Below are 23,522 nucleotides of genomic sequence, written 5' to 3'. Positions count from 1 at the left end.
TTAGGAGGTGTTGGAAAGTGTCAATGCCATGATATGAATATGATTGTGTTCATGTGCATTATTTCTTTTTTGAAATACTGTAATCTATTCATGACATGTATCACTTTATTCTATAAAGCCAATTTGGTTACATACAATCAGTACCTTCAAATAATGTTTTTTGGGGGGGGCTTTACAAATTGCCAAATGTCGTGTGGTGTAACAGTCCCAACAAATCTGCAGATTTTTATGATTTATGTCAATTTATTTCAGGAGTGACACTTTTCAGATAATCTACATTTTCAAATTCCAATGTTTTAATAGCTGAGTTAAAAAGGTTTGTCCAGAAATTTGCATTTCTTTAATGTGTCAAACATGTATTTAATAACAATGGAACTTTGTTTTGAGGTGATGAGTTAATAGTAGTAATATTAGAGGTAATAGAAACAGTGAGAGGTAGCCAGAGAAACCCAAGAAGCGTTAATCACCAAGTAGCTAAATGTGTAAATGTCTCTCAAATATTGATAAAAATGAAATTAGTGGCCAAAGTCAGGGTGAAGGCATTCAATCGGCTGTACTTTTTTAAACAATATTTTATTATTTTTTTCACCTTTATAACGAATAAAAGCTGGATAATTTAAAGGAATCACAATTGCTTAGTACCATTGCTGACATCATTATTTACGGTACAACTGTGGTGCTCAAAGGGATCCCACAGCCAGAGCATGTTAATTCAATGTTTGAAAGATTCTTAAAAATCTTAAACATCTTTAAAATAAAAATGCAATTACTCAGCATATTTCTTATCAGATGTCAGGTAGCATAACTCATAATCGTCAGGTGGTGCAAGGGATACAAAAGTCAGCATTGTAAAATTTACATCATTAGCTATTTAATTTGTCATTGACCCAAAAAATACCTTGTCAGAAGTCTAGCTGCCTATTTCAAATGATGCGAGTTAGGGGAATGTGTTAATTATTGAATATGTGCTCGGGCCATTATGAAGACTTAATGACATTGAGTTGACGTTGTTAGGGAATCAAAAAGGGTTTATTGTGGTAACGCGCAAAAACAAATGGAACAAAGCCAAACAAAAAAAAAGAAAATTCTCAGAAGTATTTGTTGATGCACTTGAGCACCTGACATCAGAACGTGAGTTGCCATCTTTCACCTGAACATGGGTGTCTGAGCAACTGTTGGATAAGACAAACAACATTTTACTCAATTTGAGAGGGACCATGTACAGTTAAAAATAAATTTCACCATTTGATGCACTGTACCAGATTATGGTTTAAAGCTTGTTCACATCTGCATCTTTTTACAGGTAAGAATAGAAATACAACAAAGTCAGTAACAACACAAGATTATACAAAGATGAACACAAAATATAATACAAGCACTAAAGCACATCAAAAGATGTGAGAAGAAATAAATAATAATCAATGAGTTCTAATAATAATAGAACTCATTGAGAACACTGCCAAGCACTTTTCAACAGACTCTCTAAGTCAGGGGTGTCCAAACTTTTTGTCCCGAGGGCCACATACAGAAAAAAATACCAAGGACTGGGCCACTCACGCGCCAGGCCCCCCTGCCCTGGAGTGGACAGTTGACAGTCGCGTCGCTCAGGGCGGGGGGGCGTGGCGGCGTGGTGTGGTGGCGTTCTGAGGGACAGCTAGCAAGTCAGCAAAGCAATTCACCGCCAGACCACTAGGTGGAGTAATGTTTTTTGTCAAAGACAACCTTGGAGACACATTCTTTGTGTGTGGCAGTCTTTGTGGACCTTTTATTACTTTTTCTGGAGGACAAATTTGTCCCTGATCTTTCTACACAGCTTCGTACACTCGTCGACCTGCAAACGGACGTCAGCCGAGATCTCCTTCCAGGAATTGCAGGTCATCTGCGTGTCCTTGTATTTAGTCAGCGACGGGTTATACAAGTGGTCATACTTTCAGATATCTTCTGCCAAGTGCTCTTCTATTTGGTCCATATCCGTTCTTCTAAATCTTCCTTGGTTTCTGCCGGTATTATGGGGCATGAAACCGGAAATATGACTCTGGAAAGGATGTAGTTAGCGGACCAATCACAGCCTTGTGGGCTGCGTGAGGCTTGCGTAGCTTTGTCGTATAGTTACAAAAATTGGTGAATGCACGCAAGCACGAAAGAAGGGGCACGCAAGCACGCAAGGGCTGTAGTGGCTTTTTGTCCAGTGTTTTAGCTTTGTTTGTATAAGGACTTATAAATCGATGTCATGTATCAATAGAGTATTTCCAAGTAGAAAAAAGTAAAAACACATTAACTTCACATGTCAAATCATACTAAGTTTAAAAGTGAAACATGCACTTTGATCACGTATCCATGTTTCCTATATGTAATCCCATAGGTTTCCTTTTCTCAGTATCTCAGTAGCACCATTGCAGTCTAACATGTAAATACAATTTTTACATGTCATTTTTTGGCAGACGCTCTTGTCCAAAGCGACTTACAATTAGATCACTTAACATCCATGAGGGGCCATTTAGGGGTTCAGTATCTTGCCAAGGACATTTCGGCATTCAGATGGGGAAGAGTGGGGATTGAACAGCCAACCTTGTTGTTGGAGAATGACCACTCTACCCCCTATCATGGCAATGTAACAGGTGACGGACTGCTGTTTCTTACAAAGTCTGATCACGACCTGCCTGAGGAAGAGTTGCTTTTCAATTTTTTTTCTTCCATATCACACTAAGGCACGAGCATCACGCTCATCAAACATGCACTTGTCTAACACAATTTCCGAACTTGTAGACGTATTTCCCATGGATCTTAATACATCGCTGCTCCTATTGAAACACCAGCTGAGTGAGCTTGATTTCTGAGCTGTGCAAACAATTTAACCTCTTTTAAAGCAACTGAGATATTTTCAGTGCAAGACCAAAATCAACTGGGCCTGTTCAGTCTTTCTAAGCAAGCCACAGAGCATGAGTGACTGTAAATGGGTACTGTACTCTGCCATGCAACCATGCAAAAGCATCTACATTTGTTATGTTTCTCAAATTATTTCCTTTAATTTCTAACCCTTCTGAACATCTCACACTGGTGATGATAAACCTCAGGGTACAGCTGATCAGCCACTGATCAGAGTCATTGGATAGTTAAACTAGAATTATCACCATGTGGATGTTTGCATCTACCAACCAGTACAGTCAAAGTCTACGCATGTTTTATTTCCAGATTCATGGGGTCAATGTGACCTTTGGCCACTGATATTTAATCAGTTCATCTTTGAGTCCAGGTGACCTCCAGTCAAAATCTGAGGATATTCCCTAAAGGCAGACTTGAGATATCAAGACACCAAGAACATGTTTTGTGAGGCCCTCATGACCTTTAACCAGCTAAATCCAATCAGATAATTTGTGAGTCTGAGAGAAGATTTGAGCGTTACTTGAAATGATTGTCTCTAGGCATTCTTGAGATAACCTGTTCACAAAAAAAGGTTTTGAGCTCAGAAAAAAAATTATTCAAGGGAAATCGTGTTCTGAAGAATGGGACAGACAAAGGGATGGAAAGAAAAACAACCATAGCAACATAATGCCTACAGCTACTGGCTGTCACCAACTCAGTGGGAAAGAAATAAATGTCTTACATTGTCCAACGTGTGCAATTCATACCAAAATGTGAAAAAAATCCCATTGGACAGTCTTCACACTCTGTATCAATTCTGTCGGTTCCTTAGGAAGGGAAAAATGGGATTATTACATTCATTACAGAACCAAATCCAGAATTTATCAGACTTGGAAAAAATATCAAACTATTTTTTTTATTACCAGGTTCTTTTGTTCTCTGACCAGCAGTACAGCGTTTGTGTTTCTCTGCCATACTGCATCCTGTATCTTCAGCCAGACTTTTGCAGAAGAATCCATTTAACACATCACAAACTGTGTCAGTTTTGTTTGTACACTTCTGCCAGACAAGGAGACCATTATCTAAAAAAAAGATAAATGTTTGATGATCATTATGAATAAAATATACTGCCTTTACTTTACATTTAAATTACAGACCATACCGTTAATTTGTTAAATATTGTTATGTAACTAACTGTACCTGCTACACAGGAAGAACAGGAAAAACACTTCTTGAGACCATTGGGTTGATTCATATAAGTCCCACTGTCACAGGGTCTGCAGCGTGTGCCTGAAAACGGTGTGCAGTCACTCTGAACAAAGGTGCCTGTTGAAGACAACACAATGTTCATGCTTGTAATACAACAGGATCAAGGATGCAGGATTAGTGGCTTAACCTGCTAACTTTGGCATAAACTCAGGTTTTGTTTTATCATCAAGCCACTTTCTTTTCATCTGGGTTAGGACAGAACTCGTGACAGTGTCAATACTTTTCCACAATTATTCCAATACTGCAGCTCATTACATTACATATTATTTAGCTGACACTTTTAATCAAAGTGACCTACGAGAGGTGCATTTAACCAATAAAGTACCCTGTTGAACGATGACAACTCTGGCAAATTGTAATAATAGTGATAAATACTAATAATACAACTATATATTTTGTATTTTCACGAACAAAGTTGTGTGCAATACAGGCAATTGAGGACGCTTCAGGGAACATCTTCTTTAACAATAAAGTGCCTTTTTGGGCCAGTATCATCTTAAGACAAAACCACTAAGTTGTGGGGCTAAATATAAATGTGAGAGAAATCCCACCACGGGAATCGATGCGCTGTGGTCCACATAAAAACATCCAACGTAATAGCAATGGCGCTGCCCACTACGCCACTGATAAGGCCGAAGAGGAGCGTCACCTCTATGTTCCGATGACTGTGAAGCCTGTGAAGCCTGTGAACCATTTACCATGTGTTGTTGTCACAGCTTAACCGTGAACTTGGAATTGTCGTTCATACTTCACACATTTGGACACAGCTGTGCCCCGTGTTCTTACCACACATCCGACATCATGATAACCTGCTATATCCTGCGTTAAGACAAAGCAAAAGCCTCAAATATTTCCGCGTGCTTACTATTAGTGATCGTTTCAGGTGCTCGTTGATATCCTGGTTGGTGTAAAGCAGGAGTACAATCACGAGTAATGAGAGGCCTGTAAGAGCTTTTAGTCAGAAATAAAAACTAGTGTCATGGTTAGCTGGTTTGGTGTAAGGCCTTTTATTGTGTGTAGATGCAAAACAAATGCACACCTGCACACTCATCTTCACTTTTATTATTTTGGCATTTATATCAATCAATCAAGCTATCTTAAAAGCCTGTGGTAATTAGCCGGTTAAAAAAGACATATAACACTACATGTTTAAATGCACAATGGGTGTTATGGCTGTAGCCGTCCCTTGTCCGTGTGTCTGTGTTTCTGTATTGACTGAAGTCCACAGATGCTCCTCCTTCTTCCTGGCCTGGAGACAAAGACGGAAATTCTGATTGGAGCGGCATCCTCCCTAAGCATGCAATCAGCATGAAGCACTTTGGGCTGACTATAAATAATGCCCAGCTGTGTCAGTAGGGCTGCTGTAAGTCCTGTGTGAACAGCTCCCCAAACTAGCTCTTCCATAACATTTGTATTAAGAGATAATATTCCTGTTGTCTAAGAGTCAGACTAGTTATATTTATATTATGAGATAATATTCCTGTTGAAGTGTTATTAGAGAATTTGTCTTTTGTTTGAACTAGTTGTGTCTTTGTTTAAAGTGTTTTGTACTTGCATTTTGGTTTACAATGGGGATTGTGCAGCTTTTTTTAAGAGTCCTCTTTTTGTTATATTAGTTTTCTTGTTTGAACTAGCCCACTTGTGCTTGTTTTTCGGTTATCTGTACACACTAAATAAAAAGCCTTAAACCAAACCAGCGAACCATGACACAGGAAGAGTTCTTACAGGCCTCTCATTACGTGTTTGTATTGTTGCTTCACACAACCAGGAGCACACAAAACACGCACAAATAGTAAGCACGCGAAGTATGGCTTTGGCTTTCTCTGTATAGCAGATATAGTAGTTTCCATGATGTTGTACGTGTGGTAAGCACACGGGGCACAGCGGTGTCCAAATCTGTGAAGTAAGAACGAATAGTTTACGGTCCCTGAAACAATAGCACATGGTAAGTGGTTCACAGGAACATTAAGGTGGCAGCGCCATCACTACAGATGTTTTTATGTGGACCACAGCGCATTGATTCCCATGATGGGATATCTCTTACATTTATATTTAGCCCCACAACTAAGAGGTTTTGTCTGAAGATGATACTGACATATATTATAATTATTTTTCACTTTTATTATAATTTGCCAGGGTTGTCATAGTTACACAGGGAACTTTATTTACTCCTTGGACTGACACAGTTCCAACAAAGCACGTAGACATCTGACCAAAGAGAAGAAATACACAACACGTTGTTCGACAATGAAGTGTTAAGTTAGTTTTCCAGATTTATCTCGTCACACATGTGTCATGTTGACAACACACTCAACACACTTCGGACAGATCATCTATTGATTGCACACAGATAAAACTTCACACCCGTTTTTCTGATGAGCGTTGATACAGACACATTACTTCACTCGTGATAGGTTTTGTTTGATGTTTATTTCAACGACACGTTCAGTGTATCACCGCACTTCAGACACAGGCGTTTTGGAAATGACGAATCTGCGACCGAGTCTGCAACCGACCGACAACATCTGGAATAACGACACAACCACCAGCTAAACTGGAGCGCCCCATTTTGTGGTTTTAGTGAGCCGCCAGAAAAGTTTCACTTTCACTATGACGAGTTGTCGCCGCAGTGTCTCGTACCTTCGTGGCACATTGGGCAGCACTCTCCAGCCTGGGTTCGATACTCCTGTGGATCACAACAGGAGCCTGGGCCCGAGAACACAGCGACGAGCACTGCTGAAGAAAACAAACACAGCGGATATACATGAAGGGAGTGGTCAACATTGAGCCAACGTTTGTTTCAGCGGCAAAACGAGTCGAGGATCTCTGTGGCTCCTACCAAACACAAGTGACGCCCACAACATGTCCTCAGGAAGATTTCGCATCAGTTTTGCATACTGCGGTGAAGTTGGAAAGTTATTCACTGTCTGTAAACAATGATTCCATTCTTCTTCTTCTTCTTCTTCTTCTTCTTCTTCTTCTTCTTCTTCTTCTTCTTCTTCTTCTTCTTCTTCTTCTTCTTCTTCTTCTTCTTCTTCTTCTTCTTCTTCTTCTTCTTCTTCTTCTTCTTCTTCTTCTTCTTCTTCTTCTTCTTCTTCTTCTTCTTCTTCTTCTTCTTCTTCTTCTTCTTCTTCTTCTTCTTCTTCTTCTTCTTCTTCTTCTTCTTCTTCTTCTTCTTCTTCTTCTTCTCCTTCTCCTCCTCGGCACTATTTACTGCATTGCTGCCTCCCACCGGTAGGGAAACGTCACTGCATGCCCTCAGTTTATATCTTGAGATATACATTTGTAGTTTTAAGGGAGTGCAAGACTTCCCTATCCCATCTGGTCATGTGCTGCCAGATCTCCTATTTCACCTTTCTGCAATAATTCTTCAATTGACGGATCCACATCAGGGCCAGCATACAGAGGCCCCTACTCTGATTCCACTAAATCCATATGTTCTTATTTAACTGATATAATTACCCTTATTAATCCTACTACTACCTTCTGTACATTCCCAGCAATCGGTTCACCATACGCCAGGCATCCATAATCAAAATTTGTTCTGATCATAGCCCTGTAGTTCATCATCATTAAAATCCTTCCCTTAATACCAGCATTATACTGTTAATTACCAGTCCCTCCTCCACAGCATATCATAGGCCCTCTCTATGTCTACGAAGACAGCAATCACCACTTCCTTGTTTAGGAGAGCTTTCTTAATGTCTTTATCTAAAACCACCAAATCCGCTTTTGCTCTACCTGGTCTAAATCCACTTTGATAGGCAGAAAATAATCCCCTCTGCTCTATTCTATACACAAGCCGAACAATTACCATTCTTTCCATTATTTTACAGATTACCACTGTAAGGGCAATTGGCCTATATGATTCAGGATTGTCACCTTCTTTGCCAGGTTTCAAGATTGGCACAACCTCTGCATGTTTCAAAATTAATTGTTAAAAAAAAAATCTATAGGTGCAGCCCAAGTCAAATTACTCCTCCTCACCCCCCTCTGTGACGCATACCGCCCACAACTCAAAATCCCATGCTCCACAGACTCTTCTATCCATTAACTCTCACACAGGCCTGTCTGGTGTTGCCCTTCTAATTTCAAGGATTTGTTTAGTCAGGAAATGGAAAGAAGAAGCGGTCCTTGCCGCATGTTTAGACTGTGATCAGCTTCTCAGGAAGGCTGCCTCGACAAGAGATAGTGTCAAACATTTATAGCTTAAAGGGATAGTTCACCCACAAACCAAAAGTCACTCATTATCTACTCACCACTATGCTTATATCAGGGTTCTTGTGAGTTCTCGCTGTGAGAGCATAGGCGCGAGAGCTTGTGCGGTGTGAAGAAGTGGTCAGCATTCAATCCAATTGTATTTGATGCGGCTGCAGCCTTCTGAACCAGAGGATCAATCAGATAACAGCCCTTAGCTGTGCTGATTAATCATCTGGTGAAGTTGGAGGCTCCCTCTGATGCCAAAGTTTTATTTTAAATTTTTCATGCGTGGTTGTATATTCATCATCTGTTGTAAGACATTTTTTGCCATGACGTCTCCTTTGCCTTGTTGAGTGTGATTGTTTCCTTTCTTGATGAATAAGAGTTTGAATTCTTCATCAAGCTTAATGATTATCTGTTGCATTGCTGGAGAAAAACACACCTCACAGGTTTTTGCGTAATTTAGGGACATTTTATCCTCTTTTCTACAATGAATTATTCTGGGCTGCATGCACAAGGCCAACACATGGCTTATCAAAACCTGGCTAGAGTTAGCCTTGCTTAGACCTAAAGAGAAGAGATTACGCACGTCAAGATAAACATGATAACTCCTCCTCTGCAGACTGGACAGTTTACACTACTCAATGTCACAAATACTGTAAATCTCAAATATTTATCATGTTAGCACTTGTACTTTTGTATTTCCACTTCAATCAATCATCAATCAAATTTTATTTATACAGCCCATATTCACAAATCACAATTAGTCTCATAGGGCTTTAACATTGTGAGACTTCCTCTGTCCTTAACCTTCAACAAGAGTAAGGAAAAACTACTAAGGGTAAAAATACATAGAAACCTCAAAGAGAGCCACCTGTGAGGGATCCCTCTCCCAGGACGGACAGAAACCCTTTGTTACTTCATACTTTTACTCTGATGAATAGAATTGTTATTTGTTCTCCATTACATTTATTCAACAGATTTTAAACAACAGATGATATAACAAGCTGTGAAAACAGTTACAAACAAAAACAGTGGTTTTGAAAATGTTCTGAAAAATAAATGTTGTCTCAATGCTTTAATGATCCAAAGAGAAAGAAGCTCTCATAATATATCTAACATCGCTTCATATACAACTGTATATAATGTATTTCACTGGATCTTCACCTGCTGTTTACACAGTTGCTTCAGTATTAATGATCTGTCATAGAGCTTAATAAATAAATATGATAATCAGTGAAACAAGTTTTTATACTTTAAAACTTTAACAACAGTAAACTCTAACCCTATATCTAAAGGCGTCAGGTGAACTAATATTTAAATATTTCATCAAAGAAACTGCAACAAAATGGTACAAAACATTTGTACAGATTTTAACCTCTAAACCTTGTAACTACGTTTTAAGGGGCAAGATAACCCTAAAAAAAAGGGGGGAGGGGCAGGGAGACGCTCCAAGTTTCATATTCCCAGACGACAGTAGTTTGGGTGCAGTGACATCTGTGAGCAATGAGCTGTGTGCTTTGTAACAAAATAGTGGTTTTATTTCTGTACCCTACAAAGACAATGTGCTAGAACCCAGTGGGATTATACCTGGATCCTAGAGCACATTCACTCTGCAGTTAACAATCAGTTTACTGGTTCTCTGCAGGTTTATCTCTTTTGCTGAGGAGAGAAATATGTGGAATTAAAATGGAAACCTCATGTACATGTGAACAGGCTTCACAGAGAGAAGTCAGCTCAATCTTAGGCCACTTTCAGACATGAACTCAACTCCAGATAATCTCCTGACAGTCTCCAGAGGTGCTGTGTATGAGACTGCAAAAGTCAGAGTGAGAGCCTCAGGACTTTCTCTGGAGTTTCTCTCTAAAACTCGAACTAATGTGTCAATACAGCAGGATTCACCACGAGCGAGTGGGTATGTTGATGAAGCTTCAAACATGTTGCAGTTCCAAAAAAGCTGGACCCAATTCTGTTCATGTCTGAAAGTGGCTCTTGACAGTCCTCAACTAATGAATATTAAAATGTAGAACACGCTGATGTCTCACCTGCTTTTCACTCCATCATCTTTCGGGTTTCACTTTCGGTTGCCTTTCCCTTTTAATGAAATATTAAATAAAATAATAAAATGACCTTCATCAAACAGGTATTGTCATCAAGCAGATAACATACACACAGTCAGAACATACACTGTGAAAACGAGAGAAACAAACGTACCCTTTGTGAAATGGATGGATATGTTCTTTTTCCTTTAACAGAAACAAAACAAAAGGAAAAAGCTCTTAATCAACGACATCATGACTTGACGGAGGTCTTATCATCCATGAGAACATTTTCTTCCACCACACACACATCGTACCTGCAGGATGTCTTTTCCACAAAAACAAGCCGACTAATGAACCAACCACCAGAAGGCCCAAAACAGCCACTGACACGATGATTGCAACTGGATCCTTTTTTAATATGTCTTTTCCACATTCAGCGTCAGTTGAAGCGGTTCCTTGTTGCATCAGCTGAAGGTTTTGTGATTCACATCTGGAACAACAGGGGACATTTTCACAGGTCCATGTAAAGGCACCTCAGATTCACTGCAAGTGTGAGAAACCAGGCACGTCCATGTCTGGTGTGACTCTTTACTTACTGTGTGTGTGGTCGACAAGACGTAAGCGTCCCATCAGAAAATGTTCCGTCACTGCAGTCAGAGCATCTGTGAGGGGGGTTCCTGTACAAACACAAAATATACACAGTTACTAGTGTACACATCATATTAGTGTTATATAGCAAAGTGGTATTTGACCAGCAAACATTTCTTTGTTCAAATTCTCTTTTTTTGTGAGGTATGATGTAATGTAGAGCAGCATGCCACTAAACTTACAAACATGATTCTATAAACTAAAGAACATTGACAGAATTCTGTTCTTCTCTGATACATTTAAAAGATACAGAAACTATTTTACATTATTTTATCTCATCACACCTTGATCACTGCACAGTCTTTTATGACTAAATTTATTATTTGTTTTTATATATGGTTTGTATTTTGCTTTGTAACACTGGTTTGAGTAATGTGTAAAGATAACACAAGGTCAGATAAGATGTACCTTTAATAATCCTCTATTTTCCAGTCAACGCAGCAGCACAGGGAAAGCAGTGCATGAGCAAAATGTAGTAAGAAGAAAAATATGAATAATAATAAAATGTATAACACCATATATATTAGGCTGTTTTTCCAATTATTGTTAATTTTGTCAGACTGCCACTCAGTTCTCTCTATAACTATTATTTTCACAGTTGCACAGGAAGATGGGATTTTGATTTGTTTTCTCCAACTCAAACAAACCATCTTGATAGATGGAAGATTATTCTGTCCATCTACTTTTGTCCACAGTCCACAGCCCAAATTGTGTGTCCGCGTTGACCGTACACATTGACTGTGCATGCTCCAGGTCCAATATATCTGCCTACTGGAGTGAAATGTGGGATCAGGTGCACATGCACTGAACGCCAGAACAACGCAGAGCCTCATTTTATGAATGGAACTGTGTGACCAGAACGAGTACTCAACTCTCAGCCAACAAGGAATGCAGAAAGTTTGGTAAACCATGGAAGTCCCATATTGAAGTCTAGACATGTCTTATGCTGATCTTAATGAGATCGAACGTCAAATTGTCATGACGCCATTTTGCTTCATCCAACCTTAGAATGGAACTCAGCGGACTCAGTCCTGGCACCAACCTGTACTAGAGGGTAATAAATTGATCACTGGTCAGCCTCAGGTAACGCTGGAAACGACCCACACAGCTCCTGGAGGAGCCGGTGAAAGACCCTGAGCTGTGTGCTCTTCTGAATTGGTTTTTGGACCCACAAACACACAACAGCGCAGGCTTCTCCCGCGTTTCCATGCGTCCACACGTACACCACAGCAGTTGCAGTTACTTCCGCCGCTCCTTCTTCTAGCCTCTCTTCCGCTGGCTCCCCCTGGTGTTTCATCAACATGTACAATGCAGCAACTTGATCACCTTAGCCAGTCGTCCTTCTCACTTCCCGGATAGAACAGGCAAATACTCCTGTCGTGTTTTTCTGAACGATTAACCCATATAAACTCAAATGATCGTGTAAAGGGTTAAGGGCGTCGCAAAAATGTGTGCCGCATTCACAATCAGCATCCAATTTGCATACACTAAAATAAAACGCCACATTGGAAGAGCCTATTCTAAGCCTGCCTGTTCTCTTGTCCAGAGGAACTTCAGAATTATTCTACTACAGTTCAGTAGTCAATGTTTTTCATAAAATGTATCTGATTTTACTTTGTTTCTGTTCACGTGTGTGGTTTATATATATGATTTGTCACTTTTTCTATGAATATTTAGACCCAAGTTCCCAACTTTTAGAAATAAATCAGTTATTCCACTCGGTATAACCCATTGCACCAGCAAAGACAAATTGCTGAGTGATTCTGTGACTTTTGTTGCCATGACAGGGATAAAAAAATTGGGATCTCTTTTTCAGTACAATGAGGTGAAATTAAAACCATTTAATCATCAAATTGAATTGGTAGTGACTTTGAATCTCCATTTTAAAATTCATAAAACAGATGCCGTATGTGAAGCCAATTAGATGAACAACTTGCGAAACAATAACAATTTGCATATCATCCAAATGTTTCACAATTGACTGGATGGCTCAAATAACCTGCTCTGTGTTCTTCATAGCTTTTTACAGTTTTGAAAACTTAAATCTTAAAGTAAGCATCAGAATACGCACGTCTATGTTTGATGTACTGCCCTGGTTGACATTGTTTCTTTGCAGCTGCACAGTGGTTCCCTATGCGGTCTATACAGTAGAATCCTTGCAGAGGTTCACAAACTGAATCCGTTGCTGCTGTGCACAAAGTGTTTGTCTTCAGACCAGAATCTGTCGACACAAAGAGGATACATATAAAGGAGGGCACATATGAAGATAAAAAAAATTTGAACTATGTATTCTATGATAAACCTACTATGCCTTTTTTGTCTGGCAAAATATCATTAAAACTAATCTTTAGTTCGTATTACATCTTTGGGAAATAAAATAAAATAGATTGTCCAATCTATAAGTTTGCGAGGGTGAAGGATAAATCTGCCGTAAACACAACACAGTGGACTAATCTCCTTGTGAAGTCTCACTTCTTCCATTACTGCAAGTTGCACTGAGAGAAACTACAGAGCACAGCAGAGTCTCATGACTTGACTGTAAAAAATAAGAACTAAAAATATGAACTTCATCATGTACAATGTCTTATGACTTAGTTATGCAAGAAGATGCTCTTGTGACTCCTTATTCACTTTCCAAGTTTCATCTATGCCAAATCAGTAATATGCAGGAAACTATTCTAAACAGACTAACACAGTGACACTGTAAAAAAACATCATCAGAACAGCTCAGCTCCATCTCAGCTCACACTGTAAGACTTGCAGTAACATGCCTCCTTACTGATTTTAAACCTAAAGTAAATGTCCACACAGAAATCTACCTGAACCACAGGTCGTGCAGGGGAAACACTTGTTAAGTCCAGTGGGAAGATTCATGTAGGTGTCATTCACACAGGGCATACAGGAAGTGCTCCTGAACTCTGTGCAGTGTGTTTTAACATGAGTTCCTGTCGAAAAGAAAACTATTTAATTTCATAAAATGTTTTTTGAACAAAGAGAAATCATCTTGAGGAGGTGCAGGTTATAAAGTAACAGTGTAACATGTGCTGCACTTTCATTTTTACAACTTACAACAGAAGAAGCCAAAACATAAAAAAATACATTCTAGCCTATTCTTCTCTTTCAGGATCTTACCAGATGGACAAAGAGGACAGCATTCATTCCCCATCTGATACTCAGTTGGATGACAAGTCCACATATTCACACGGAAGACTTTGACCAAAACTATCTGTGAAGGATAGGGAAAATGTTTTCATCTTAGTTAAACTTGGCTAATAAGTGACAGAGAGAGAAAAAAGGATCAGAACTGTAGGTGACGAGGAGCAGTGTGACGCAACTTTACCAACAAAGATGCAGCCTCCAAATGTTTACTTCTCAGATTCATGTTGAACGGCAGGTTGGCAGTTTTCTTGAGCTGAAGTCAACATCACAGTCATCCGGCTGGAGATGATTTTTAAATCCGAAAAAAAGAGGGAGACATCTGGAAACAAAGAGGACTCAGCTGCACAAACTGCACAGAACAGCAAGAGACCTGTCAACATTACTTCAAACTAGAAAAAACATTTCTGAACGAGGAGGAGGGTTAAGACACAACCTTTCAGCCACACATACAACCGAGTCCTGACTTCTATCCCCAGGAAGTTTCAGTGCAATTTACACGTTCGGACACATGACCCACAGGGGCCAGGTGTGTCAAAAACTCTCAACAGCTCCCAGTAAAACCAACAGCAAGGTGGGTCCAGACGCTCAGGTAACCTCAAGGAAACTTAACCAAGTCCTGTTGACCTGTTTTCTAGCATTTGGATATACCATGATCTGGATGACTGACTGTCTTCACAGGCAGATAACATGTATCATTAAACCTAGCACTGGAGTCAGCTCAGCTTTTACAGCCCATCGCTCTGCTCACAGTCCAAAGTTCATGCTTATTTCTGTTCCCTTTGAAAGCTCCCAGACTGTTCCAAGGTTCAGTGAGATCCAGTGGATTTGATATAAGGCTGTAACCTACATGAGTTGTTGGCTGATATAATATACTGTAACACACCACGCTCACAGCTAAGAGGTGGTTTGATATGTGAGCAGATGTTGTTTATCTGACATGATAACTGATCACATGATGTGAAGTGGTGTGAAGTGGACGAGTGATTTTACCAAGAGTTTTCACCAAACTTCTGACGTGTTCAGGGGTGGGGGTGCGTTCACGTGATTGTTGTTTTTCTAAATATTCAGACTCCACTCTTCTTCATCGATATCTGAAAGTGAAAGTTGAACACAACTCAAAACACAGACCATGTTCACAGTAGTTCTCTGACATTGAAACTTCCATGATAACAACAGTACACAGCAAACAGAGAGCTGATCTCTAATTCTCAGGTGGCTGTTGAAACCTGCACTTCTCTTGTCTTTAATAAAACTGCTACAGGAGAAGATGCTGCACTCTGCTGCTGTCTCACAGTTTTTCACCACAGAAACATGAGACGTTCAGGGTTTGAACCCTCAAGGTTGAAAGCACTTTCTCGCTTTGGATTAAAAGCGTCAGTTAAATGTAATGTAATGAGATGTTTAAGGGACACGTCATAGAAGACAACACTGTATCTGTTGCACTGTTTCAGTTCCAGAAAACATAAGGTGACGATTTATCTGCGACATCTTAACAATCTACTTGTTCACTCCTGCTCTTTATTATGCAACATTCAGAGGTTATAGCGAAATTCAGTCTGCTTACCGTCGTTAATATGATAAGACATTCTCCAGGTTCCGTCTATAGGCAGTTAGTTTTCATTTCATAGTGAAGGACAGGTGTTACTTCCTGGATCAGTAAGACTTCGGTAAAGTTGGAAAGATATTCACAGATTCGAATTTCCAGGATCAATAAGTCATGAGCGAAACGTTCTTAAATCACATAGCGCGCCTCTTTCCCACTGTAGTAAGGTAGAACACAGGTTAAAAGCCAATTGCCAACTTTACTGAACTCAAATACGAGCCGTCGTCCGAGCTGGACAACAGATATGAACACTAGATATCTCGGCCGCGTTGCCGGCCAACGGAGACGAACGTCACCACATGGCGGCCATCTTGTTGCGGGAGGCTCTCTCACCCATAACATTGTGTTGGTAGTGGTAAATAACCATAACTTGCTCAATTTTCAACCGATTTTGAAACGGTCTGGTTTGTTATAAACGTCAGAGATGTAGATATGACACTGTGTACTTATGAATAATTATGTTATTTTCTAAAAAAAATTAATAATTTATGCAGTGTCATAACTACATCTCTGACGTTTATAACAAACCAGACCGTTTCAAAATCGGTTGAAAATTGAGCAAGTTATGGTTATTTACAACTACCAACACAATGTTATGGGTGAGAGAGCCTCCCGCAACAAGATGGCCGCCATGTGGTGACGTCCGGCTCCGTCGAGCGAGATATCTAGTCTTTATATATATCTATGAGCTGGACAATCTGGTCTGTTTACATCCGGCTGTAAAACGAGTGCGCAGGGACCGTCTGCAAAGTGCACACGGTTTACTTGATGGGTTAGGCTTCATGAGTCTTCCTGTCGCTGCTGGATTCATCCCAGGATAAGTCTCCTTATGATGGCAGTACCATGTTCATTGTAGAAGGGGAAACGCTCTTCCACACATTAACCCTTTGAAACACAAGCAATGCAAACCCCTTCTAATGCACACACACCATGTGTGAAGCCAGCCGCACCTTCGGTTTTTGTTGCGCGTCTACCTGTGCCTTATACGGTTTGTGAAAGTGCCCCAATGTATTCATAATGTAGTAATATTTAGAAGCTGATTGAAAATATTCCTTGAGAGGTTATGAATGACTTCGAGTGGATTCCTGTTTGTGGTGTCTCTGAGATCAAATTTTCGTGTATTTTTACTGCAGTATAACTGAGAAAATTAAAGGGCAAATCTGTGAAAGTGGCCCAATGTATTCATAATGTAGTCATATTTAGATGAATTTTAAAGATATTCCTTGAGAGGTTATGACCCATTTTCAGTGGATTCCAGTGCGTGGCGTCTCTGACTATGCTGATATCAATTTTTGTGTGTGCTGGATAAAGTCAGCAGATGTGATTTTAACCCTTTGATACACGACATAGATCAAAAGTGACCCAGCTCAGTTTAACTCAGTTTAAACTTAACCAAGTCCTGTTGACCTGTTTTCTAGCATTTGGATATACCATGATTTGGATGACTGAGTGTCTTCACAGGCAGATAAAATGTATCATTAAACCTAGCACTGGAGTCAGAAAGTTAGAAAGATATTCACAGATTCGAAATTCCAGGATCAATAAGTCATGAGCGAAACGTTCTTAAATCACATAGCACGTCTCTTTCGCATATGTAGAAAACAGGAAACACGCCAATACGAGCTGGATAATCTGGTCTGTTTACATTCGGTCTTAAAATGAGTGCGCAGGGACCGTCTGCAAAGTGCACACGGTTTACTGGATGGGTAAAGCTTCATGATTCCATCTGTCGCTGCTGGATTCATCCCAGGATAAGTCTCCTTATGATGGCAATACCATGTTCATTATAGAGGGGGAAACGCACTTCAACACATTAACCCTTTTAAACCCAAGCTATGCAAACCCCTTCTAATGCACAACAATGTCCTCCTGTCGCTGCTACTTCAGTGACGTGAGCCACCATGTGTGAAACCATCCGCACCTTCGGTTTTTGTTGCGCGTAAAGCGGTAAAGATAGTTGGAGCGCCTAATAATTACGAAAACACAACTTTGTTTTAGTCTCTCATTTGATATACATTTATCTTCATCAATTTGCATGGCTTTTTACTTACAGAATAACTGATAATTTAAGGACAAGTCTGTGAAAGTGCCCCAATGTATTCATAATGTAGTAATATTTGGATGAGTTTTAAAGATATTCCTTGAGAGGTTATGAGTCAATTCCAGTGGATTCCTGTGCGTGGCGTCTCTGACTATGCTGATATAAATGTTTCTGTGTGCTGGTTAGAGTCAGCAGACGTGATTTTAACCCTTTGATACACAACATAGATCAAAAGTGACCCAGCTCAGTTTATATTTTCTATTTCTTTGCAGTGAATGAATTTCATCATTAAGTATTTCAGATATTCCCCAATTAACTTGTGTTTGATCAACACAATTCCTTATTTTAACTTTTCCTTTGTATCACTACCCTTCTAATCCACTACTAGACCAACATAATAAAACTGTAAATATAACAGTATATACTTAATAGACAGGTGGATATGCATTTGAAAATATGTTTTTGATTTTCTTTATCCAGAGTGTTAGTATGGCTGGTTGCAATCATTTCTGACATACGGTTGGTAAGTTGCTTACGGTTGACGTTGAAGTTCATAAATATTTAAATCAATATGAGCCATCCTCTTAGCTGGACAAATCAAAAACATTGTCTCAGAATACAGCCTGACGAGTGTGCAGGGACTTGCTGAACTTGAACTTGAACAAATAATTGCCTTTATGGCCATGTGTCCTCTATCCACTGGAGTGCTAACAATATTGCAATAATTTCTCCTGTATATCGAGCCCCTCACTGATCTTTTCTCTATTTTAACACGAAATTCTGGAATTATAATTGCTACTCCCACCTTATTGAATAAATTCTGTGATGCATCTGTATAAACCTGGATATAACTGTGTTTACAGTCAATATGTGCCTGTTTTGTATCCAAATTGAAAATAGTCTCTTCATTATTGTTTTAATTTTTTAATAAGGGAAAATCTACATTCGCATCAGGTAGTATCCAAGGTGCTATTGCTGCTAATGGTACTGTTGGACTGAAGTCTATAGGCTATCTTAAGTTCTGTTGCTCTTTGTGCTACTGTCCATCCAAAGCTTTTCTATCTTTCTCCTTTTCCCAACAAGGTTTTAAAGTTTCCTGTGTTGGATGTTCTTTATTTGGTTCCTGTACATTTTCCTTCAGTCGTTCTCATATCTAGAGGCATTTCTCACATTTCTACCTGTAATGCTGCTGGTCGGGTTGTTTTATAAGCACCTGTACACAATCTCATTGCTTGGTATTGAATTCTATCAAATTTTTGGAGAGATGTGCTTGCTGCTGATCCATACACCATACAACCACGATCTAATGATGATCTAATCAATCCACTGTATATGGCCTTCAAAGCTGTTTTACCCGCCCCCGTACACTAAGCACCTCATTATATTTAGCACTTCCTTACATTTATCTATTACTTTTTGAATATGTATAACTCAAGTAATTCTGTCATAAAGCCAAGACCCTAAATATTTAAAGCACTTTACTCTCTCAGTTCTTATAGTTTTAGTTTCACTTCATTACCTTGTAAAGAACATTGTTTTTGTCATCAAAAAAATATTCTTCCAAGCTTCCCTTACTATTTGGACTCAACAACAAACTTCCCTCCCCTCACCTGTTCTCTCCCTTTACTCGTCCTCCTCTTGCATCAATATACATATACATGCCCTGGTCGGCCTTCAACCTTCACTTTGTAAAAATATGCCTTGGCAGACTAGCTTCACACATATATCATCTCCTCCTGGTTTTGTTAGCCACTCAATAGAAAAAAACACATTTGCATTTAACCACACTGCATCTTGTTTGCTGTATATCTAATCCATGCCACCTGGTACATACAGCTATGTCTTCTAATGCATATGTTAGGCAGGAGGTGTATCTGTATTAAAATGTCCATAACCCAGTGAATTTTCAAGCCAATTTTCAAGGCACTTTACAAAGTTTGAATCACTTTTGAAATAATGTTTGCTAAAACTGGGTTGTCCAGTCATACTCCTGATGAGATTATTAATTACAGATTAACAGACTGGTACAGTGACAGTTTTTCCATGACGTTTGCCTCGTCTGAGTTCATCAGGCCTCAAACTCTGAAATTCACCGTCTGTAGTGCAGAAGGAAATCCAACCTCTGTTCAGTATCTCTTATGAGAGCCAGAGCAACATCAGTTGATTTGCAAAGAGCATCAACCTACAAGGAAAAGTTTAGAGAATATTAAAGATGACCCACCCCTGAGCCTCAACCACCAAGAGGAGAACATTTATAGGTGAAGTTATTTTGGTGACCCTACACTCCTCATAGGTGGAATCATTCATTATTATTATTAATAGTATTATTTATTTTTAATAATATTTATAGCTTAAAGGGATAGTTCACCCACAAACAAAAAGTCACTCATTATCTACTCACCACTCTGCTTATATCAGGGTTCTTGTGAGTTCTCGCTGTGAGAGCATAGGCGCGAGAGCTTGTGCGGTGTGAAGAAGTGGTCAGCATTCAATCCAATTGTATTGGATGGGGCTGCAGCCTTCTGAACCAGAGGATCAATCAGATAACATCCCTAGCTGTGCTGATTAATCATCTGGTTAAGTTGGAGGCTCCCTCTGATGCCAAAGTTTTATTTTAAATTTTTCACACGTGATTGTATAAACCTCATCTGTCAGTCAGACATTTTTTGTCTCCTTCGCCTTGTTGAGTGTGAGTGTTTATTTTCTTGATGAATAAGAGTTTGAATACTTCATCAAGCTTAATGATTATCTGTTGCTCTGCTGGAGAAAAACACACCTCACAGGTTTTTGCGTCTTTTAGGGACATTTTATCTGCATGCACATGGCCAACACATGGCTTATCAAAACCTGGCTAGAGTTAGCGTTGCTTAGACCTATAGAGAAGAGCATATGCACGTCAAGATAAGCATGATAACTCCTCCTCTGCAGAGTGGACAGTTTACATTACTAAATGTCACAAATACTGTAAATCTCAAATATTTATTTTTTATTTGACATCATGTTAGCACCTGTACTTTTGTATTTCCACTTTGTTACTTCATACTTCTACTTTGATATATAGAATTGTTTTTTATTCTCCATTACATTTATTCAACAGATTTTAAACAAAAGATAATATAACAAGTTAAAAACCAAACCAGTGGTTTTGAAAATGTTTTGCTTATGAAAAATAAAGGTAGTCTCAAATGCTCTAATGATCCAAATAGAAAGAAGCTCTCATAATATATCTAACATCACTGCATATACAACTGTATATAACGTATTTCACTGGAGCTTCAACTGCTGCTTACACAGGTGCTTCAGTATTAATGATCTGTCATTGTGCTTAATAAAAAAAGTTAACTCTAACCCTATATCTGAAGGTATCAGGTGAACTAACATTTAAATATTTCATCGAAGAAACCGCAACAAAATGGTACAAAACATTTGTACAGATTTCAACCACTAACCTTTGTAACTGTGTTTCAAGGAGCAAGATAACCCTAAAAAAAAGGAGGAGGGGCAGGGAGACGCTCCAAGTTTCAAATTCCCAGACGACTGTAGTATGGGTGCAGTGACATCTGTGAGACGATGAGCTGTGTGCCCTGTGTAACAAACCAGTGGTTTTATTTCTGTACCCTACAAAGACAATGTGCTAGAACCCAATGGGATTATACCTGGATTCTAGAGCACATTCACTCTGCAGTGAACAAAAAGTTTAATGGTTCTCTGCAGGTTTATCTCTTTTGCTGAGGAGAGAAATATGTGGAATTAAAATGGAAACCTCATGTACATGTGAACAGACTTCACAGAGAGAAGTCAGCTCAATCTTAGGCCTCTTTCAGACATGAACTCAACTCCAGATAATCTCCTGACAGTCTCCAGAGGTGCTGTGTATGAGAATGGAAAATTCAGAGTGAGAGCCTCAGGACTTTCTCTGGAGTTTCTCTCTAAAACTCTAACTAATGTGTCAATACAGCAGGATTCACCACGAGCGAGTGGGTATGTTGATGAAGCTTCAAAAATGTTGCAGTTCCAAAAACACCAGCGAGAGTCTGGAACCAATTCTGTAGACATCCTCCTTAGGTCATGTCTGAAAGCGGCTCTTGACAGTCCTCAACTCATTAATATTTAAATGTAGAACAAGCTGATGTCTCACCTGCTGTTTTTCACACTACAATTACCTTCATCAAACAAGTATTGTCATCAAGCAGATAACATACACACAGTTAGAACATACACTGTGAAAAACAGAGTAACAAACGTACCCTTGGTGAAATGGGTGCATCTGTTCTTTCTCCTGTTACAGAAACAAAACAAAGGAACAAGCTCTTAATCAACGACATCATGACTTGATGGAGGTCTTATCATCCATGAGAACATTTTATTCCACCACACACACATCGTACCTGCAAGATGTCTTTTCCAAAAAAAAATGGCAACTAATAAACCGACCTCCAGAAGACCCAAAATAACCATTGAAACGGTGACTGCAACTGGTGCATTTTCTAAATTTTCACATTCAGTGTCAGTTGAAGCGGTTCCTTGTTGCATCAGCTGAAGGTTTTGTGATTTACATCTGGAACGACAGGGGACATTTTCAAAGGACCATGTAGAGGCACCACAGATTCACTGCAAATGTAAGAAACCAGGCACGTCCATGTCTGGTGTGACTCTTTACTTACCGTGTGTGTGGTTGACAAGACGTAAGCGTCCCATCAGAAAATGTTCCGTCACTGCAGTCATAGCATTGAGAGTCTCTGAGGGGGGTTCCTGTACAAACACAAAATATACACAGTTACTAGTGTACACATCATATTAGGATTAAAAAGCAAAGTGGTATTTGACATCAGAATGTCTGATTTGGGCGGCTGTGGCTTAGGGGTAGAGTGGTCGTCCTCCAACCTGAAGGTCGGCGGTTCGATCCCCAGTCTGAACCATCTGCATGCCGAAGTGTCCTTGGGCAAGATGCTGAACCCTCAATAGCCCCCCATAGAATAACAAAGTGCTGCAAGTAGATGCACTGTATGAATGTGTGTGGAAACTGTACTGTAAAGCGCTTTGAGTGGTCATCATCAGACTAGAAAAGCGCTGTATAAATACAAATCCATTTACCATTTACAATTTCAAATGGTAAACAAATATTTGATGATTGATGTTTTTGAACAGCAAAAATTTATTTGTTCTAAGTCTCTTCTTTTTATGTGAGGTGAGATGAAATGTAGAGCAGCATGCCACTTACAAACATGATTCTTTAAACTAAGGAATATTGACAGAATTCTGTTCTTCTATGTTACATTTCAAAGATACAGAACTATTTTACATTCTTTTATCTCATTACACATGGATCACTGCACAGTCTTTTATGACTATATTTATTATTTGTTTATATATATGCTTTGTTTTTGCTTTGTAACATTGGTTTGAGTAATGTGTAGAAGAATGGTCAGATAAGATGTTCATTTAATAATCCTCCATTTCCCAGTCAACGCAGCAGCACAGGGAAAGCAGTGCATGGGCAAAATGTAGTAAGAATAAAAATATGAATAACAACTAAATTAAACAACACCGTATATATATGGCTGTTTTTCAAAATTGTCTAATTATTTTTAATTTTGTCAGACTGCCACTCAGCTCTCTCTTTTTTTTAAAGAAAGGTTATTATTATTATAACTATTATTATAAAAGTTGCACAGGAAGATGGGATTTTGATCTGTTT

The 23,522-nt window shown here is 39.2% G+C and overlaps 2 protein-coding genes across 9 annotated transcripts; both read right to left on the bottom strand.

Moving 5' to 3' along the window:
• Nucleotides 1-554: 554 nt before the first annotated feature.
• Nucleotides 555-7,092, bottom strand: LOC133004990 (tumor necrosis factor receptor superfamily member 14-like). Of its 3 annotated transcripts, none has more exons than XM_061074577.1 (6): nt 6,971-7,092; nt 6,772-6,867; nt 4,063-4,188; nt 3,786-3,944; nt 3,605-3,689; nt 555-1,172 (listed from the first exon to the last, which is right to left on the bottom strand). In XM_061074577.1, the coding sequence occupies exons 1-6, from the start codon at nt 7,014-7,016 to the stop codon at nt 1,019-1,021; spliced, it is 666 nt and encodes a 221-aa protein (XP_060930560.1). In that variant the 5' UTR covers nt 7,017-7,092; the 3' UTR covers nt 555-1,018. The 3 variants fall into 3 exon arrangements, with proteins under 3 accessions (XP_060930560.1, XP_060930561.1, XP_060930562.1); XM_061074578.1 differs by having other exon boundaries at nt 6,772-6,864; XM_061074579.1 differs by having other exon boundaries at nt 1,008-3,689.
• Nucleotides 7,093-10,763: 3,671 nt separating this feature from the next.
• Nucleotides 10,764-21,633, bottom strand: LOC133004991 (tumor necrosis factor receptor superfamily member 14-like). 6 transcript variants are annotated; one of them, XM_061074582.1, is made up of 8 exons: nt 21,274-21,633; nt 15,171-15,271; nt 14,362-14,499; nt 14,154-14,247; nt 13,841-13,966; nt 13,093-13,242; nt 10,970-11,050; nt 10,764-10,863 (listed from the first exon to the last, which is right to left on the bottom strand). In XM_061074582.1, exons 3-8 carry the CDS (start codon nt 14,401-14,403, stop codon nt 10,838-10,840), a joined length of 519 nt encoding a protein of 172 aa, XP_060930565.1. In that variant the 5' UTR covers nt 14,404-14,499; nt 15,171-15,271; nt 21,274-21,633; the 3' UTR covers nt 10,764-10,837. The 6 variants fall into 6 exon arrangements, with proteins under 6 accessions (XP_060930565.1, XP_060930566.1, XP_060930564.1 ...); XM_061074583.1 differs by lacking the exon at nt 21,274-21,633 and adding an exon at nt 19,918-20,169; XM_061074581.1 differs by lacking the exon at nt 21,274-21,633 and adding an exon at nt 15,745-16,074.
• Between the last annotated feature and the right edge of the window lie 1,889 nt (nt 21,634-23,522).

The sequence above is a fragment of the Limanda limanda genome, chromosome 7 (assembly GCF_963576545.1).
Source record: "Limanda limanda chromosome 7, fLimLim1.1, whole genome shotgun sequence".
Classification (NCBI taxonomy): domain Eukaryota; kingdom Metazoa; phylum Chordata; class Actinopteri; order Pleuronectiformes; family Pleuronectidae; genus Limanda; species Limanda limanda.
The sequence above is the reverse complement of the archived record's forward strand: the minus strand, read 5'-3'. Positions and strand labels throughout refer to the sequence as shown.

What these genes read in the sequence shown, in the direction of transcription:
- LOC133004990 (XM_061074577.1), bottom strand. Translation starts at nt 7,016, where the DNA reads ATGCGAAATCTTCCTGAGGACATGTTGTGGGCGTCACTTGTGTTTG. An exon ending in TCAGAGAACAAAAGAACCTG is followed by an intron (nt 3,690 to 3,785) that starts GTAATAAAAAAA and finishes TCCCTTCCTAAG; the next exon opens with GAACCGACAGAATTGATACA. An exon ending in AATTGCACACGTTGGACAAT is followed by an intron (nt 1,173 to 3,604) that starts GTAAGACATTTA and finishes CTTATCCAACAG; the next exon opens with TTGCTCAGACACCCATGTTC.
- LOC133004991 (XM_061074582.1), bottom strand. Translation starts at nt 14,403, where the DNA reads ATGAATCTGAGAAGTAAACATTTGGAGGCTGCATCTTTGTTG. An exon ending in CTGCACGACCTGTGGTTCAG is followed by an intron (nt 13,243 to 13,840) that starts GTAGATTTCTGT and finishes TTGTGTCGACAG; the next exon opens with ATTCTGGTCTGAAGACAAAC. An exon ending in GCAGTACATCAAACATAGAC is followed by an intron (nt 11,051 to 13,092) that starts GTGCGTATTCTG and finishes GTGTTTGTACAG; the next exon opens with GAACCCCCCTCACAGATGCT.